At 41.6% G+C, this 19,969-nt stretch overlaps 2 protein-coding genes across 5 annotated transcripts; both read right to left on the bottom strand.

Moving 5' to 3' along the window:
* Positions 1-4,311: 4,311 nt before the first annotated feature.
* On the bottom strand, positions 4,312-9,053 carry LOC147139609 (lysophosphatidylserine lipase ABHD12). 2 transcript variants are annotated; one of them, XM_086045071.1, is made up of 13 exons: positions 8,831-9,053; positions 7,866-7,978; positions 7,689-7,794; positions 7,487-7,606; positions 7,359-7,389; positions 7,215-7,260; positions 6,869-6,998; positions 5,654-5,691; positions 5,504-5,586; positions 5,333-5,415; positions 5,149-5,224; positions 4,939-5,060; positions 4,312-4,820 (listed from the first exon to the last, which is right to left on the bottom strand). In XM_086045071.1, the coding sequence occupies exons 1-13, from the start codon at positions 8,908-8,910 to the stop codon at positions 4,799-4,801; spliced, it is 1,050 nt and encodes a 349-aa protein (XP_085901197.1). In that variant the 5' UTR covers positions 8,911-9,053; the 3' UTR covers positions 4,312-4,798. The 2 variants fall into 2 exon arrangements, with proteins under 2 accessions (XP_085901197.1, XP_085901199.1); XM_086045073.1 differs by having other exon boundaries at positions 5,504-5,583; positions 8,831-9,052.
* A 2,502-nt stretch (positions 9,054-11,555) lies between these two features.
* On the bottom strand, positions 11,556-19,684 carry mocos (molybdenum cofactor sulfurase). 3 transcript variants are annotated; one of them, XM_086044792.1, is made up of 15 exons: positions 19,511-19,684; positions 19,338-19,427; positions 19,183-19,249; positions 18,428-19,072; positions 18,254-18,330; positions 17,984-18,183; positions 17,788-17,904; positions 17,342-17,701; positions 17,099-17,261; positions 16,903-17,011; positions 16,196-16,320; positions 14,902-14,998; positions 14,618-14,747; positions 14,416-14,520; positions 11,556-14,193 (listed from the first exon to the last, which is right to left on the bottom strand). In XM_086044792.1, exons 1-15 carry the CDS (start codon positions 19,620-19,622, stop codon positions 14,029-14,031), a joined length of 2,562 nt encoding a protein of 853 aa, XP_085900918.1. In that variant the 5' UTR covers positions 19,623-19,684; the 3' UTR covers positions 11,556-14,028. The 3 variants fall into 3 exon arrangements, 2 of the variants coding, with proteins under 2 accessions (XP_085900918.1, XP_085900919.1); XM_086044793.1 differs by having other exon boundaries at positions 16,903-16,990; XR_015088611.1 differs by lacking the exon at positions 11,556-14,193 and having other exon boundaries at positions 14,419-14,520; positions 14,916-14,998.
* Between the last annotated feature and the right edge of the window lie 285 nt (positions 19,685-19,969).

Raw genomic sequence — 19,969 nt, 5'->3', positions numbered from 1 at the left:
TGCACTTCCGATTGGCTGAAGTGCGCCACGTGACTCGGCCCATCCAATCACGCTGGGAAGCGATGAATGAAACGATGTATAAGGAAACGCATCATCCACAACCTTCAGCCACGTCATCCGACTGCCAAAGACGGGAGCTTCACGTTTACCAAAGTTATTGTACGACGTGAAACATGCCACAAAGCAAACCTTATCCAAACAACCCCCCCGTATAAGTTGAGGCAGATTGAACATTTATTTAGCCTTTTTTTTGTAGATCAAATGCGCACGCCAAAGTGAATGCAATGTGCTCCAGGGTTTAGTTTTTCGCCTTCAATGCGCATGTAAGTCAACAAAACTGAGATAGACTTTTGTTGACTTACATACAGGATACGGGGCAACGTTGAGTACTTTGATTTTAAGGACGACATGGTAAAAAGTAAAACAAAATATTCAAGCTGTATTTACTATTACAACGTTGACTAGGGTTTTGGGTTCACTTAAGGCTGTATGAACTAATGTCATTTAAACAAACAAAATCTCACCCAAGTGAGCGTATAGGCGGTTAATTGTTAATGTGTGAAAAAAAATCCATGTTGGAATAAATACTATATGGAGAATACCGTAGCGTCTTCCAAGAACACGCTGTCAGACGTAGTTTCTTGAACGCGTTTTTATTAGTTCAACCGGCTACTGTAGGCCGCAGCCGACGCCAACACAGTACCGAACAACAACCGTTAGGTCAACTACAGACGCAAAGCTCGCTACCCTTCGTCCTCCGCTGCTCCTCTCTCATCGCACCCCCCTACCCTCCAGTGACCCGCGCGATGCATTCAACAGCCTCGGAAACAACACAAACTTGTCAAAATGCAAATCTGACCACAACACAGATAAACCAATTCGTTACAATATTTTGTATCAGACCCCTCACTCCAGGCGGGCCAGTGGGGGTCCATGCTCGCCCACCAAATGATGATTGATGGATGATTCCAGAGGTATACTGGCCCGACTGTAGATGTTGAAGCCAAAACGATGAGGTTTTGTTTCGGATGAACTCACGCAGATTTCCTACTCTGGTGCCTTTGTAAGGAACCATGACCTCATCCAGTGACTGCTTGAAAGTAGATGGGATTTCGAGGCACTGCTTTCGCAACATGTCAAACAGTGAGCGGATCTTGTAGAAACGATCGGGGCTCTCTGCAATTTGCTGGTTGACATTGAAATGATGAAACGACGTAGCATCTTGAAGCGGTTTCGTGGCATGATTTCTGCAATCACGGGGAAACGTGATTCCATGTCCCAGTAGTCTTCAATGGCAGGAAATTAAAAAAACTCCCATGAATAGTAACATAGCCAGGAAGTGTTCCATCTCTGCAATGCTTGTGTTGATTGGATTTTCCATTTGTTGAGCAGAATAGAGAATGGTGTGGTAGACAACGTGCCTGATCATCTCATTCGTGAAAATTGTTTTGAAGTTGGTGAAAGGTGTCTTCACTTTAGGGAGGTCAAATATTTTTTTCTGGAACCAGGAAAGGCTCAACTAGATACTTGATCTCCAAGCAAAAGGTGTTGTTGATATTCAACAAGGTCCATCCACTTGCCTTTGTCTACAGAAATCAGAAAGGTTCAGTGACTAATTTACACATGCCATGCTTTGGCTTAGACAAGACAATAAGGCTCGCTACAAGGCTTGCATTTGAATGGTGGGAAAATCATGAGTCTTTAGAGTCACTGAAACACAAGAAATGAATACTGAAGCTACTTTGTGTCTGCAAATTCACATATTGACTGAGATAACCATGCATAGAATGTTTGCAGAGGCACACAACGTGTATGTCCTGTTGCTATACATTCTAATGCCTAATTCGTCCGAGTATCCGTTTGGTACAGTTTGTTTTTGAATAATTATTGCTTCCCTATTTTTTGTTAAGTAGGGATGCTCCGATCGATCGGGCACCGATCATGATCGGCCGCTTTTCGTGAAAAATTACGTGATTGGAATATTCGATCAAAGCCTTTTATTGCCGATCAAAACATCCGACCACCCGCAGCTCATGCTTGGCTGCCGCGAGACGAAATGGCAAAAAAGTTTACTTGTTTAATATGCGCCGACGTCCCTCCGTCCAAAAGCGTCACTCGCGCCGCCCTGCAAGCAGCCTCGCCTCTGCTGCGAGCAGGGGGGAGGGACGCAACATAAGGCAGCGAAGCATGAGCTGCGGGTGATCGGATGTTTTGATGGGCAATAAAAGATTTGATCGAATATTCCGACCACCGCAGTTGGTGTGAACATAGCATTGTCTGCTGTGCGTGTGGAGTTTGCGTCTTGTAATACTGTATATGCCATGAAAAGGTACCCCGCGCGGGGAGCATGGCCAAAAGTTTCAACACAACCAACTTAATCCGACATTTGAAGAAAAAGCAATTGGGAGACTATGGTGAGTTTACGAGGCTCACTGCATTGGATAAAGTCATGGCGGGCACAACCCAGTATAAGTGACATTATTGCCACAGGGAGACGCATTGTAGGTCACTTGTGGGCAACAGACCCACTAAATCATTTTGTAATTAACAAAAAGACTAACAGTGACTTTTTCTCGTTGACAAATGCACAAGATAGTTTGTCTATGCACAAGACAGTAATGATCCTGAGTCGTTTCAATTTAGGAACTCATTGAATAGTTTATGTCTATGTGTGCCCTGCGATTGGCTGGCAACCGATTCAGGGTGTCCCCTGCCTACTGCCCGAAGACAGCTGGGATAGGCTCCAGCACGCCCACGAACCTTGAGAGGAGAAGCGGTATAGATAATGGATGGATGGATGAATAGATTATTCAAGTGAAGCCTGCATGCAACATTTTTTTTCTACTTTGATTATATTCGGAACCATGCAATGTTTAGGTGGCATGCTATTTATTTGACTTTTTGCATAATTAAGTCTTTTGAGACTGCTGATTATTTTGATCTGTCAAAACTGCGTTACTAAAAGATGGTAAATTTAAGTTTTTCAGTTATCTTTGTGACTGAGTAATCGTTGTATTGTTTTGTATTTCTTCATGCTTTTGAAAATATATACAGATTTTTGTCAAAATTACGGCAATAATATGGCTGTTTTTTCTTCAGATAATATTGCATAATAGCAGTCACCATAAATAAATGGGAAAATATACAGATATTCCATGTGATCGGAATCGGTATTGGCCGATCTCATTCATGCATGATCGGTATCGGTGTCATAAAACCTGATCGGAACATCCCTATATCAACAAGTTACCTGATTATGTTCAGTAGTCATTCCTAAACCACAATATGACAAAAAAACATTCCAACCTTTTGAAAAACCAACCAGAAATATGTTATAAGCGATGAATGGGTTTAGAAAAAGTTCCATCTTGCTGGGAACCCTACTTAAAGTGCATAATGCCTCTCCCCAAAAAGTCTTTAAGTGTTCTTTTTATGCATAACACATGTATACCAAGTATAAGAGAAGGTTTAATGAGTTGATGTTCACTTCCAAGCAAATGTCTATCTTTTAAGACAATCTAAATTTAGTGTGCCAAACGGATACGGTGGCCATTAAAGTGTTAAGGCTGGGCTCTGGTGGCGGGTCTGCTTTGTATTCACCAGTTATCATCGACGTTGCCTTATTTGCCTTGTTTGGAGGGTGCAAGGTTGATATGGATGTGAGGGGGAAAAAAAGTTAAGAAGTAAATAAATAAATACTAGAACATGAATCCAGAATGGTGATTACCACCTCCAAATGTGTTTTGGCGAGCTGGCCAGGACGAGGACAGAGAGTCATACACACACGGACACACTACACACAACACAATGCAACCTTATCAATGCCTCCCGTGGCTACCCTGCCCCCACTGCTTCCTCTGCTGCAGTGCAGGTGTGCTGAGAAGGAGGCCGCGATTGTCCGCTCAGTGCATCTGGGCTGCCATGCCCCCACCTATTACACGGTACACCCATACCCCACTTTTAAATATACAAATATTTGAGTTGTGGTTTGTTGAGTGTACATGTGACTGATTGAAGAGGGTTTTTTTCTATTTACAAATCCATATTGTGCGCTTCCTTTACAGGAGCATAGTTTGGGGCTGTTTTTCCCCCTCCCGCTTTCTATGTTTTCATTTTTCATCTGAGAAATCGGCGCGCCGTTTTGGCAACCCGTCCAGCTTCTCTTCTGCCTCCCTCTGTTGTTCATTGTTTTTCGTGCCTTGGATGGGTTGAAACTCTTACATGACTTCCATTGCTATGTAGTTGTGACATTTGCAATGACAATATTCCACTACAATGGTAAAACAGGATTCTATAAGATAGAGACAGAGAGACTTTTAAAAAATATTTTTATTAGGGTGAAAAATCTCTTAAGCGGAGGTATGTGCGCATCTAGCTTAACTTCCAGTAGGTGATGTTATTTTGCTATTCTCTAGAAAGCAAGCTAATACTAAACCACTATCGTCTCAGCTGGTTGCAGCCAAGCAGTACACTCATTTGGCCTAAACTGCTTCAGGGGACAATTGATCAGCAATCATTTCTACACAATCTATGAAATTCTTAATAATTCATTAATTTTCATACACATCACCATAATTGAAGAAAAAAAAATCAACCCCACACTGTTTTTCAGGAATCACTACATAAGGGATATCTTAAATTACATTTCCTAGAGTTATTACTCAAATAGGTTTGGATTCATTATGTGTAAAAGCTAATCAACATAAACATTTGCGATGAAACTAATTATTTGTCTACATTAAACAGTCTATCAATGACATACACTACATTAAACATGTGCTGGAGGCGGTTTCCCACTTCACAAAGACATCACAAATGTTCTGTGGAGAAAAATGACACTGTTAAGTCACTACCCCTTAACATATAGTAGCCAAGTATTGGCTTCACTTTTTATAAAAATATATATTCAGTGAAATTATCAGTGAAATGTTTCCTCACTTAATGATGTCTGGCAGGCGGGGGTCTTTGTATAATCCATTATGTAGATACCCTAAAGAACCTTCAAAGGACACAAACTTGACTCGCTCTGCATTCTGAGTACTCACTGCTACCTCGTATAGCTGGCGGGAAATGTCAAACATATATACAATTGATTATTTAATACAACCATTTCTCATTTGGTAAATTGCTAACGATTCATAGTCATACCTCCTTAGCAAACTCAATGAGAACTGGATCGTCTTCTGCATGCAGGAAAAGTAGCGGGCTTTTCATTCTTTTCAAACTGCAGAATAAACCACAATCATGTTAAGCAGGCCAATATTAGTTTTACCAAATTACAATGTTAATGATTTTTTGAACACATTAGGCGTTGGCTATAATTAAAACTTACTTTTCTTCATTGGGAAAGACAACTTTATTTTCAGCCCAGAACTCTGGAAAAAAGTATCCCCAGCCAGGAATCTTCCAGTAGTACTTATGCAAAAATGCAAATAAAAACAAAATCAACATTATTTTTGGTATAAAATAAACCTATTAAGTAGCACATGTTGACAAAGCTTACCCAAGAAAACACATGATCTGGTACTTTCTCTTTAGCTATATTAAAGGTGCCTTCGAGAATTATGCCATCCAAAACAATACCTGCTGATGCAATCACAGTAAAATGTAATTGTTTTTCATAATTAGTATTTGCTTGTGTCGTTGAACCCACCTTGATCTACCAGTTTGACTGCAGTGTTCATGGACACTCTGAAAAGACACATATTACAAGGTTAACACACCTTTTAGCAATAGTTTTCTATTACTTCTTATTGAATTTTCCAAAACCTTTCGCTTTATTTCCAACAGTGAAAAATTAAGACATTTCAGTTGGACCACTGAAAATTATTGAGGTGCACAAAGCAACAAAAAACAAAATCAACATCTAAAATATTGTAGTTGGTTGGTGCCTCTAAATCCAACTACAGACATCTTGATACATGTCTGTTTGAATTGCAACCGCAGGAACACTAACACATCAATAACATTAACAGATGAACCATCTGACCTTGGTTTAGTGTGTTAAATAAATTAAAGTGCGGCCCTTGCCTCCTCTGAATTGATATGGCCCTTGGAAGAAAAAGTTTAGATAACCCTGGTTTAGTTATTTTTAGATAAAATCATCTGAACTTCTTTCTGAGAACTTCTTTCTGAATTTTAATTCTATAAACGGTTTAATTTTTGCATTTCTCACTTGGGCTATTTTGAACCGGTATTAATATCAAACCTGTAAACTTCCATTTCAATTTTAAGAGTTTTCTTTTCACATGGGGAAGGTTACGCTTTCACAAGAGAGCATTTTTTTTCCTCAAGAAAATACATTTACACTTGAATGTCTGATGCTGCAAGGACTTAAAACATGTTACTGAGCTTCCACTGATAGACTAAGCAGGTGTGTATAAGATACAAAACAGAACATGGCAACCCAGTCCTGATTAGTATCTGGTACAGCCTAAACTCAAAATCAGCTCTTGTTGAGGAAAATCAGATCTGCCTTTTCAATTGTATGTAAGCGTTGTGGACAGATAGCGTCTGGAAATGGAAATAGAATTTGTCATTGCCCTCTCCTAGCCACCCTCCCACCCCAACAAAAATCATAAAATAGGTAAATTTGCAAATGACAACTGCGAATAAACAGGGGTCGCTGTACTACTCTTCCATTTTTTGTTTTTCCCAGCTTCTGAAGGCACTGTGGCACAATGCTGCCGCCCATAGGTCAGTCTTGATAGTGGAGAAATACTGTAATAACTATGTGTGTGGTGTGCACTGAGCTGTGTTGGTCATCTCGAGTGCACCATACTATCACAGCAGTAGCCAAAGCCAGAAATGGTATGCATGTAGTCTTTCTTCGTAATGCTGACTGTCAACTGTTGCAAATCCAACTGACCCAGTGCCAAGAGAATGTCCCCAGAAGACAACCAGGCTGCTTCCACTGCGTTCTTTGACCCAGTTGTATACATGGAGAGCATCTGTAGTGAGTCCAGCTTCAGTTGGCTCACCACTTGAGTCTCCAAAACCTGCCAGGGGTTCACTGAAGACAGTTAGATGTAGGTTCTCCTTGCAACCACTAGATGGCGGTCACGCAAAGCAAAAGTTACACTGCATGGCAGGCTGAATGGAAATTCTACTGCCTGCTATTTATTACAGCCAAAGTTTTCATTTCTTTGTAGCATCGATCATTAGGAATGAAAAAGTTAATTAGAAATACTGCAGAACTCTTAATTTTCACCAACCTCTGTAGTCAGGCACCAGCACATGATAACCAAGTGCACTCAATACCTGTTGACAAATGAAGTCACTTTAACATAAATTACTTACCATGGGATTAGCTTTACTGTCGTAATATCATCAATGGGTTTGTGTGGATGATTACTCACTTTTGTAACTCCCACCCGATGAGTAGCTGCCCTGTTGAAACGCTTTGTAAGAAATTAAATTGCAAATAATTTAGGGGAAAAGTTCCCCATACTTCCTAACTAATATATAAATGCATTGTCTAACATACCTTGTGCCCGTGTTCCCATGTAGATATATAAAAACTGGACTTCCATCACTGAATGTGCTTTGGTACCATGCCAAGTCTTTGTCTTGTGCCTCTTTCCATTTACTTTCAGGGACTGTGTACCTGGAACAAGTCAAAACAATACAGACCTAAGAAATGGAACATTAAAATTTACTTTCTGTTTAAAATTAGATACTGGACTCACCATACACCAAGAGAAATTCCTTCCTCTGATGTCAAGTACATGTTGATGGTGTGATTTAGGGAGAAATCAACAGGTTGGCTGAGGTCAACAAAGAACGGAACCTTGACTGCAAACAAAAGACAAGGATATTTTTATAGGTAAATCAAGGTTTTATATCCATATCGGGAATTCACTTACTTCTGTGCTTGTAAACAAGGTGCTGGAATAATTCCCGTGACACGATCAGGGTGAAAGGAGCCAAAACAAGGATGACAAATAGTGCGAGTAAACGACTTTTCATCCATTGGGACCTAGGCCAGCACAGCAGAGAAAATACTTAAATAACCAGATTTCTCCAGGATGTGCTTTTTTCTTCATGGTCAAACGTATATGTATAACTGTATGACTTTCATTTTGGTATCCATTTCCATGTCCTCCCTGTGCTTATGGGGGTTACGCCACCACCCTCCCATAGTCCAAAAACTAATATGTTTGGTGAAATACAGGTGTCAACCTTTCGATTGACAGTCTCCAGAAGCATACATGTGTGACTGCACTCTGTGGTGAAAAAGATCCACAATAGGTATGGCATTACAGGTATATGAACATTGCAGATTTACAATGAGTTTCAAACATATCTATTCTGGTTGTAGTAATAACAACCCATAATAAAGTGAAAGAGTGGAATGGTGTGATGACTATGTCAAGACTCTTACTGGAATCGTTTTGACCTTGCTAGAGGGAACAGCATAAAAGAGGGTGTTCTTCAGACTGTTTCCATTCAACGGACAACACATTCCTCCCCTCCATTAACACTTTAATATGACAGAAGAGCCCGTAGAGTGGAAAGACTGATTTTCTCACACCCCTCAAGGGAAGCATAGGAGGTCATTATTCCACCAGCCCAGAAAAGTCGAATAATTTGTCCAGACTTGGCACCAACTTCTGTATGAATGGTCTCAGTCTAGCTTGTTGGCTAGCTAGTACAGAACTGTCATCATAGTAAACAGAAAGTGTCATTCTATCGTACTTTCACGGAATATTACTAACGATGCGTATCCTTTGTTAGATTCGACATTGCACAATCAATGTAATTCCTACAGCGAAGTGTGTGATTTCCGGGGTGATTCCACATTAAACATTGAAATAACATGCTAACTTACTCATTTTCGTGCTTCCTCTGAACTTCGGTTGATGTCTGAGCGGAGGTCGACACATCCTTTTTGGAAGTTCTTTGTCTCATTTTGAACAGCAATTGCAGTGCGTTTTGCTACTTTCTATTGTTAGTGCAGTGCAGACCTACAGATCGTTCAAAGTTCAGTTGGGCGGTCTGGGGGGGAGTTAGTGTAACCCAGTAGAGAAAACGTTCTATTTTATTTCAATGCACCATTTTACTTTGAAAAACATTTATTTTGGTAAGAGGAAGTGTGCATCTTCTACCTTACTCAATTTCCCTTGAGTAATGTCACTTAGGTGACAATGACTTTCTAATTGGACAAAGTCAAGTTGTCCCGCCTACTCGAGACGCCGTTTCGAGTTCACCTTGTTTCTTCGTTCTTTTCCGCTTGGATGCCCAACTGAAAGGTTGCATGACAATTTCTTATGAGTGCTAATGTGTAAATATGTTTTTGGTGAATTATATGACATTTGGATGTTAAATGGTCATTTTGATGTAATGTGAGTTTAAAGTGGAATATTGAATTACTCAACTACCCGTTGGTAATACAATTATTTCTTGATTCAAATGATTGATATATGTTAATCATAAAACATAGGGTTGATAAGGAATTGAAGATAAATAGAGAAATATGTCATTGTTATTGCATTGGTTAATTTCTTGTGTATCAATGATATTTTGGAAAACATGCATGTAGGTATATGAATAACTGTTTTCGAATGTGATATTTGAATGCAGTGTTTGAGAAATTGAGAACTACTGTGAAGCTATAGCGACTGATAAGACTGCAAATTGATAATACTTTTATTAGCTACATACAATAATACAATTATTGTTATGCAGGCTAGGTTTTTTACCTTGGTACAGACATTGTAAAAGAAGATTTGAGAAGATTCATTCTCATTCGATGGAGATGGCGAGCCTGTGCCCAGAACCCCAACTGAGATAAGAAAACCTTCTTCACTACCCTTTGAGAAACATCATGTGGTAACAAACCCAACTACCACTATTATACCACTTCTTCAAGGACTACCTAAGACTACAAAAAAGGACACTGACTGACTGACTTAAAGACTGAATATTACTGAGCTCAGTAGGACTCTGGTATTATTTTTTTACAATTGTAAACTATGGTACCACATGTATATAGATGCCGTCTGTTAAGTTGTAAATAGTTTTGTTGTTTACATTTAATAAATTTATTTTTGTTGCTCAATTCTGTCTCCAGCTATTTCATTTGCACACCTGCCCTTACCACTATTGTAGCCTTCGAGAATCTAGAATCTGGTCCAACTTACTTGACATCAAAATAACACTATCTTTGAGTAGTCGGGGCTACATTAGAGTTTAACTTATTTCCAGGGCTGGGCAGTCCGTCCCTGGGCCGGACCGGTTGGACCCTCCGGCCTGGCCGGATGCCCATTTTTGGGGCAGGGGGGCAAATTTAAAAAAAATGGCCGGACTGGAAGTGGATTTTAGTCCGGCCCACTAATCGGCCCTCATGCATTTGACGTGGTCGCGAGACGGTCAAATTTCATCTCAGCCTACTCGGCTTCTTTTTAGGCTTCTTTCTACTCCCGCGTTGGCGCGAGTGACAACTGCCGCATTGATTCACGTGAACGACGCATTGTGCTGTTGGCGACAGGTCTGCAACACATACCACGCACCCATCAGGCATTGTTGCTGCTCTGATCGATCCATTATGTCACATGTTGCGATGACATACAGTTTCCCAAACAGAGAGGAGAGAGAGAGGATGCAGCACAGCTCGTTGCTTCTGCAAAGCAAACTAGTTTGGCAATAAAATCAAATGCATAGTCTAGTCATCTCGGTCCCTTTATGGTTGTTGCAGGTACGATATCCATTGTTGTTGCTGTCTTTTTGAAGCGACGCGCCCCCGACTTGGAATTTAACGGTTTCAAAACAGCTTGTGTCCACGAGTATAGTCAAGCTGCCCGCAGCACTCAAGGATGACGCTGGCACATCAAGGTGGAGTTCATGCACTTCTGTCTCGTCTTTCCTACTTCCGGAAAAATGCCGTCGCAAACCTGCTGTGTATAGTGGTTTGCTGGTATGCTTTTATTTTGAAGGCCGGGAAGTGTGGAAAATAAGTAACTTTCTGACTGCGACTTCTTGCTGTCTGTTGGACCCAAATAATTATACATACAATACGACAAATTCAACCCCGGGGCTCGCAATGCAAGTAAGCACAAGCAGTTGGTTAAGTACTACTGCCGCATTTGAAGCATGTCCACGGCGGGTTCGGATTGTAAATTAGCCAGCTAATGATCTTTATAAAGCCTCTGCCGTTAGCATCCCTCCCGCGGCGACGTCAATCATGGCCGCTTTTTTTTGGGGGGGGGGGAGGGTCTGGGGGCAGAACGGGGCGGCGGCCGACAATGTTTATGAATATGGCTGGAAGGGTGCCCAGGTCAAGGGTGGAGGGTTGCGGCCGGACCGGCAAAAAAGGGTCAAGTGCCCAGCTCTGGTTACTACCAACATTCGGGGGGAGCCTGTGGAGGTGGTAGATGAGTACAGATACCTGGGTACGATCTTTGACCTCCTGAAGTTTTCCTCTAACATTGAGGAGATCATCAGGAAATGCCATCAGAGGCTCAGGAAACCTACATCCTTTGGAGTAAACAAAGACATTCTCCTTACCTTCTATCACACTTTTATTGAGAGCGTCTTAACATTCTCATTCATCTCCTGGGTTTATTCCATCACTCTGCAAGATCGCACACGCCTATTGGCCACCCTGTTAGAACCTGCCTTTTGCGAAAAATAAACCATCCGCTTTGCTCACAGGATTCTGCACAACCCCTCACATTCACTCCACTCCGTGTTTGAGTGGCTCCCATCAGGTCGAAGTCTGCGATGCCCACGCTGCAGAACACAAAGGAGGAGGGCCACCTTTGTCCCCAGAGGAGTCCTGCTCCTGAACAATGACCCTGCCTTGTCCCAACCGGCACCGATGGACTGAACGCACGCAGAACTTAGCATTAAGCACAGAGCACTTTTTACTTGGCAGCAGATGGATATATATATTTTCATTTTCCTATTATAATTGATGTATGTTTTTTATGATGTTGTCTTGTCCTACAATGCTGCTTGTTACGCCTTCTAAATTGCCCCTCGGTGACAAATAAAGTGTTTTGATTTGATTTGATTTTGATTATTTAAAGCGGAAGTCAACCCCAAATAATTTCTTTCCAAGAGTATGTTCTATGTAGACCCACTAGTTAAAACATGGCATTCTGATTAATATTGCGTTTGTGGAATATGAACAAAATCCACCTGTTTTTAGCCATCTCAGGGGCCATAAATCTTTTCATTATAACCATGCCTTCCTACACAATAAATGTTAAATGATATACATGGTATTTACACAAACAATGTGGTCGATTTGGTGATGGTTAATTGAATTTAAAGTTCAACAGCCATTTCAACAATGTACTGTACAGCAGAGCTGGGCATTTTACTAAAAATTTGCGTTTGTCGCCTTCCGCCTACAGGCGCGGTACCCTTCCGATGTCCGTTTAACCATTTTGTCCGGCTGGACCAAATAGTAATCGCCTATAGGTGAGTAAGGCTATCGAAAATAGACGATTACAATGTTTTAGAAAAAAAAGGTCTTCCGACTATGCTTAGTCCGGCAATTTTTTTCTCAAGTTTCCCATCTCTTGTTTATCGCCTCCAAAATGTGAGTCTGTCCTAGGCGGATAGGCGGACTGGCCCATCACATAGGCGGTATGCCCAGCACTGCTGTACAGTACATAATTAATACAACAGACATGAAAGTATTACAATAATGTGAATATAAAATTCCATTTACCAATGGTGTGCCTGCAAAAATGACCAATAAAATAGCTCACAGTGTTTTACTCCAGTGACATTTTAGGTCCTCACAATAAATTCTGCAAATTCTGGGCTCAGGCATTTGGTCGAACGCAGCACTTTCACAGTGATTAAGACTGGGATTTTCAACATAGAATATATGAGAATATGGTCATTTGACTGAGCAATCTGACCTTCTACTATTTTTCAGGAAATACAAGTTTTTTGGGGTTGGGGGCCGGGGGTTGCACAAACGTAAGATACTCTGGTAGTCTGGTAGTTTTCTTCTGTACTGGGAAAAATCTGCCTTGGATTTCTGGCAGCAGCATGAGTGGTGTGTTTGGAATAAAAACTATTTAAAGCCCCACTGGAATAACCAGAGGAAGAATTGTTGAGCAGGTTAAAATCAGCACCAATGATTGCATCAAGCCTGACTTGTGAAATTTGTCTCTGCCATAGATTTTTTACTCAAGTTGGGAATTTGTCATGAATACTTAAGTATTCATTGGACTTACGAACATTCGTAGATACGAACAAATGCTGACTGATGTCCATCATAAATATTCATAAAATGTCAAACTGTATGTTTCACCGCGTACCACATCATGCTCTACAGTACTTCAGTCCCGCTTTCTGCCTTAATGCACACTGAGCAGCACCGCTCCATATGCGCCCGTTTTGAAGCTGAGTGCACTGGCGCCTGTCTATGAAAATACATGGGTTTTTACAACAGTTTTTATTGCCTAAAACAATGACCTCAGTTTTGTTTTGGTTAAGTTGAAAGAAATTTTGGTTCAACCAGTTATTAATTTCTTTTGGACAGCGACTGCACCTTCATTGAACTGTTGTCACTTGAGGACATTGATATAGCTGTGTATCATCTACCATGATAGCCATTGTGAGAAATTTGACCCAAGGGTAGCATATACAGGCTGAACAAAAGAGCTCCAAAGACTGACCCTTGAGGTACCCCACATGCCATGGCTATTCAATCATATTTAAAACTTCCAATGGTCACAAAATAACTCCTTTTCTCCAAGTAGGACCCGAACCAATTTAGGACTATTCCATTTAGTCCTACCCAAGTTTCCAACCTGCCCAACAGTATATTATGATTTACTGTATCAAACGCTGCATATATTAGTCATATTGTATCGACTCAATGCTTAGACACTGAGAAAAAAAAAGTTCAACCCCTTTCCCTGGTTCTTTCAGGACCAGGGCCATTGATGTCACTAAAATGAAATGTGGCAAACAACAATATATACAGTATAAAATAAGAACCCTGTGCAAACCCAACACATAGCCTATCCGCAATCATGACAGAAATTCCCCAGAAATTCATGTTTAGGGTAAGTCCCCGGTGTTTGCTGAAGAAAGAGATGTTGGTAGAAATGGATGATCATTTTCAGAAGTATGGGGCTCCGGCAGTATGTGGGAGCCAGCACTGAGGACACCAGCTGTCTGTGAACCTTTTGGCAACTGATGGGTCAAGTACACGCCAAATGTAACCTGGAAATGCCAGAAATAAGGAGCAGCATGACGCGCAGCTAAATATTATACTAAGAATTGAGTGTCTAGCAGGGGGGGGGGGTCAGGTTTTTTTTTCCAAATTGGAGGAGGAGTAGCCACCGTACGTTTGGCTATGTTTATTTCTCCACAATTTGAAAAAAACATTGCAAACAAACAAGAATGTAGGATTGGATATAATGAAATCACTTGGCCTCGACTTACCTTTCCATTGCGGTACGCAGAAAGAGACATCAGAGGCTCCTTTGTTTTGGTCCCAGTGTTCTGGTCAACTCCAACCATTTGGCACCGTACACATTGACCTTTAACCTTTTGATTTATCACACAGAAAGCACATTTAGCTTTTTAAGAAGCTACTTCTGGCACATTCGAGGATGTCATCTCATATCCCAAAGTGGCAGCTCACCATGAATCGAATGTTGCCAATAATCAAGTGTGACCAATTATCTTCCTCAAATGGTTCAACCCCTGAGATGACAAAATTGGATCGGAACCGACTGATGATGTTCTGTGTGTCAAGCTCTGGATGGTCTTGCCTTTGAAAGGAATCGTGGCAATTGCATGTTATTTTGTTGCACTCTCTAAATTATACAGTTTTATGTAAATGTAGAGGCGTTGTCACATCCTGATAACTTTCACTGCACAAAGTGCACATTGAGCATTTTTGAATGAGACGGCATGTGTTCAAACCTGCTGCTCATTACTTTTTGAATGAGCTCCACACTTGCACGGTTGATCATGAGATACTGAGCTTCATTCACCAGGGAGAGTGACGAGGAGGTGACGGCTAGAAGGAAAATACTGTATATTACCCATCGATTTTCAGGCACTCATCTCTGCTGGAAATCCTCAATGAATGTGAAAATTGAAGTTCTACTCTACAAGGTGGAGGGATTATTGCACACAAGCTGCACATTCAGTATATTTGCTGTTATTTCGTATTCAGCCTGTGCACTCTCAATTAAATAGACAATGGTGATCTAAATTTCTTTCGCTGCTATTCAAAGAAGGTATCGTGCATTCGGTATTCATAAGTATTCACAGCATTGACTTTTTCCTCATTTTGTTATGTTACAACCTCATTCCAAAGTGGAACAAATTCATGTTCCCCCTCATTTACATACAACACACCATAATGACATTGATTGTGGAAAAAGGTTTTGGGGGGAATTTTTACAAATGTATTTTTTTTTTAAAAACCCCAAGAGATCAGATGTACATACTGTCAGTATTCACAGCTTTTGTCAGCAAGCTCAAAATTGTCTGACCCCAGGCTACATTTTTTTTCCCATAGTAGAATAAAGTGCAATTGCACAACCACTATGTTAGATGGCTATGGCGCTCTCATTAAGAGTGGGCGCAGGGAGTAGCTCTAAGGGGTAGGGTCCCCCCCCCTCAAGCATATGCGCGCACACAGCTCAGAGCAGGAGTTATATAGTGCAGTGATCCTTAAGAGACACCATGGAAAAATATTTAACAGGGTGCAGAGAGACCAAAAAATGTTCATAAAGTTAATCTCTCTTGTAAGTTGATCTATATTTCTTTCTTCGCAGGACTTAATACTATGCACTTATAACAATTTTATAGACAAATGGTACTATTTATATTGTCGCGGGAGAGAGTTGGGGGGAGGGGCGGCCCGTAAAATGTTCTTCTTGCTAGGGCTCCAGGGGCGTAACAGAAAATAATTTAGAAGCGCTGCTCTAAATTGTCCAAATATGAAAATAGTTATTTGTATTTGTGTGCCCTGTGATTGCCTGGTGACCCATCCAGGCTGTACCATGTAACACAACCAAAAAAGTCAAGAAGCCAAAGTCAGCTGGGGTAGGAAAGGCTCCAGCTCACTAGCAAGCCTAAGAAGGATAAGTGTTATAAAAAAAATGGAGGAATGGAGTTTATAGTGTTTCCCTTTGATCTGGTCTAGATGTAAGATAGTATTTGAAGCATTGCAACACAAACCACAGTAAAATTCAGACACATTTACCTGTATCAGACTTCGTCTTCATGTGTCGGGTAAAATCTGGACTTTGTCTTATCAGGCGGCATGGCTGTTCAAGCAAGTCTGAAAGCCACGATGCAGCCTCATCTCCACAGTCTATCGTCTCCACCCTGGGGAAAGCAGGACGATTGCGTTTAGGAGAACCCCAGAGATATACCGCTACAGTTTGATTTCACAAAGAGAAGGTTGTACGTTTTTTGCAACAAAACTTTGGATCGTCAAAATTCATCCATAACACCTCTTACTCATTGATTAATTTTCCCTAAAAAACAGGGGCATATGTTTTGTTTTAAATTATGGGGCTTTAAAACAGCAGGCCGGAGGGCTAGATCTGGCTCGCCACATATTTTTGTGTGGCACGCGAAAATAAATTATGTGCATCAACTTCATGTTTCTTGCTAAAATACCAACATTGCAAATTGTCTTCACTTTTTAAAATGATTTCAAAGCTAGTTATTCCTCAATTTGTTACATATACACCATATGTTACATGCACCATAACATGGGGTGATCATACATTTATTAGGATTCACAGTCATAACGGCCCTCTGAAGGAAACCATAACTATGATGTGGCCTGTGACAAAAACAAGTTTGACACCCCTGCTTTTAAATGTCATTTGTCGTCAAAAAGTAGCATTTAGAGTGCTGTAAAAGGAAATAATAAATATCAACCAAATGTCCACAACTCACCTGTCACCACACACTTTATTCTGACAGACTGGAAAGCTCGCGTGCATTTCAGTCCTGATTTCCAGTGGAACTGAAATGGTATTCATCCCTGCAGGACAGTAGGAAAATCCTTTAAGAAAGAAAAATTACAGACTGATTGGCAGCTTTTTTTTTCTTGCTTGAGCAGTGTGTCGCATTCAGAGACTGACTGACTGACTCGATGCCTGCAGGAGCAATTCGTTTGAGGACAGATGAACTCGCGGGTGAATGAGGCATAAACGTGGCTCTCTTTTCTGACTCAAACACACGCCATTTCCATTTACCACCATCCAGCTTCGGTCATATAGTAAACCCTGAGGTCCCACTGGCCAGTTGTGGACCTAGAATAAATGACAAAATTTACTGTGTAAAGATAAAGAATGCAGGAAGTGAAATAATAACACAAAGTTGATGCTCACACCTCAAATGCACCACATGATTTGATAGGATATATGTAGATGTTGGTCAATGTATAAGGACCCTCACGGCTGTTTGGACGCAGGGGTTCAAATCCCTTCCGTGAAACGTTCTTCTTCGCTTCAACTTTGTGCCTTACTTCATTGATATTGACTGTTGTCTCTTCATTTGATACAATGGCTGCTTTAAGCCTTTCCAGTCTTGCGCTGTCAACCGACACTGGTTTCTTGACAAAGCACTCGACAACAAAACTCAGGAACTTTTGACAGTCGTCAAACGTTGACATGTAGCCAAACGAAACGCGAACAGATCCGGTCGGTTGCCCGTCCACCGAGTCGATGGTGTCTCCGCAGACGTGGCCGGCCTGAAAAAGAAAAAGACAACGTTTCATTCAATGAGCAGAGATTTTGAAAAACGGTGTTTTTATGCATTTCACTATTCTTTTTCTACCTGCAGGTTTCTCCTCATCTGCTGATTTGTGATCCCAAGAAAGCTCTGACAAGCTCCAGTGTTGCAGAAGCAACCGGTGCGCACATGAATGTTGTACAAACTTGCCATTCGGTCTACCTGTCGGACAATTATTATTATGCATTACCACACTGGATCTTTTTTACTTGATGTGGCGTGAGCAATTCAACATATGTACCTGTGAATATCCAATTATTTCTCCACGCGGATCGATAAGGTTGAAGTTTAGTATTGCGCCCTGGGTGCTTGGGCTGTCAAACTGGCCTTGTGTGTACATCTGGGCCACTGGTCGCCCGTTGCCATGGCACAGACTTGACAGAAGCATGTAAGTATAACGAGCTAAGCCAAAGGTGTGCTGTTGAATGTTTTCCATTCCCCCTGAAAGAAAGAAAAGGAACAGATGACTGTTGTTTCCCTCTGCATTTTTTGTAGTGTCACCCTTAGTTACCGGTGATCGTGTATAAAGCTTCAAAGCCGTGGTTGAGGGCAATGATGTCCAAGAACGAGACAGTGCCATCTTCAAATCTTATCCAGAAAAAACAAACATTACATGACAGGGTATGCAAAGTTATGGTGTTTTCAGAGACGGTCTCTATGCTTGTCGATGCGTTCACGGCTTTACCTGTCAGAAAGGTTTGCAGCCTGCACATAATAATCTTCTCCGGAAAGGTAAGATGCTGCTGTGCCTCCTCCAAAATAAGTCTTTTTTAGTATGCCTGCTGCGTGGTTGCGGACAAGAAGGGCCCCCAGACCTGTAGGGAAGCCAAATATCTTGTAGAAGGAGATGGGAATGAAATCGGCAGGGCAGTCTTGTAGGTTTAGAGGAGAACAGCTGACAAGCGAGGCTGCGTCCAGCAGCACAAACCACTGGCCTCGATGGTCACATGCTGGATAAAGACGTCTTGCCCGGATGCCTTCTACATGGCTAAGGGGATACTTCGTCCCCGAGAAGTTGCTCTGTGCCGGGTAGCAGAAGAGATGTGGCGTCTGACAAACCGCATCTTCACCCTCAGTCTTATCCTTTGCCCTATTTTCCACTTCCTGGGGTGAGACGGGCAGGGTAACTACTCCCCGGTTAGATGTTAGTCCTCTTATGCCAACAACAGATGTATGGTTGTCAGCGAGGAAGCAGAAGTGACTGCCCGCCTTGCTTTCTGTCTGCGACCTCCAGGGGAAGACCTCTGCCGCTAATTTGATAGCGGCTGTACAGCCAGAAGTGAAAATCACTGAGTATTCCTCAGGGGTAGTGTTGAAATGCTGCAATATCCTGAAAGAAAATGATCTCTTTTAAAAAAAAAACTCATTTCATGCAAGGTAGTTTCAAAGAGGGCACATGGGCCCATTTGGAATGTGTCTAAGGGCATGATTGGAGCTCACCTGTATCTGACCCTCTCCACGGTCTCATGTGTCAACCTGCTGCTGGGGTTGTGGCTGTGAGGGTTTCCTATTAGGAAGATGATGCCGTACATCAATTTTAGTGCTTCACAAAGTAACATGAGGTGACAAATAAAAGCAAATGTTGCTTTACATACCATACAAGTTCCTTGAAATATCCTGGCAGTACCTCCTGACCAGTGATTCCGGGTACAAAGTAGTTGCTGCATGATCCAGATATACAGCTCCTTTGTACAATAACAAGAACTGCTCTGTACTCTTAGCTAACTTTAAACCGCTCACAGCAATTCACAAGAGATACAATTATTACCTTTAATCCGCGTGAACTCCCCCTCAAGCACGTCCTCCAGGTTTTCTCCGTAACCATAACAACTCCACACCTCCTGAAAGGTTTCAAAAGAGTTAAGTTTGTGGAAGTCCATGGAGCGTCTTGCGATATGAAATGTCGTTGTGTTTGGCGCAGCTAAACCCGAACAGCTGCTAGAATGAAGACAGTTATTGATTGATTTCCACGCTCAAAGTTCGCTGACCACGTGCTCAGTTTCACAGTCCCATGAAGAGCACAAGACCTTGGTCGCCTCGCGTAGGCTTGTTGTAACTTTAACAGCAATTGCTATTCATGTGAAAGTTACAACCAGTGGTGTGCTGAGGGGGGGAGCCAACAGGGCGGTAACCACCTCAATGGAGACATCCACATCCCCCACTCACCCTGTCAACAAATACATTTCAAGGGGCATCACACGCGACGCATGTGTATCAACCAATCCAT

The sequence above is a fragment of the Filicampus tigris genome, chromosome 11 (genome assembly GCF_054856515.1).
Source record: "Filicampus tigris isolate MCC_2025a chromosome 11, RoL_Ftig_1.0, whole genome shotgun sequence".
Lineage (NCBI taxonomy): Eukaryota > Metazoa > Chordata > Actinopteri > Syngnathiformes > Syngnathidae > Filicampus > Filicampus tigris.
Note: the sequence above shows the minus strand (reverse complement) of the source record. Positions and strands in the feature narration are given on the sequence as shown.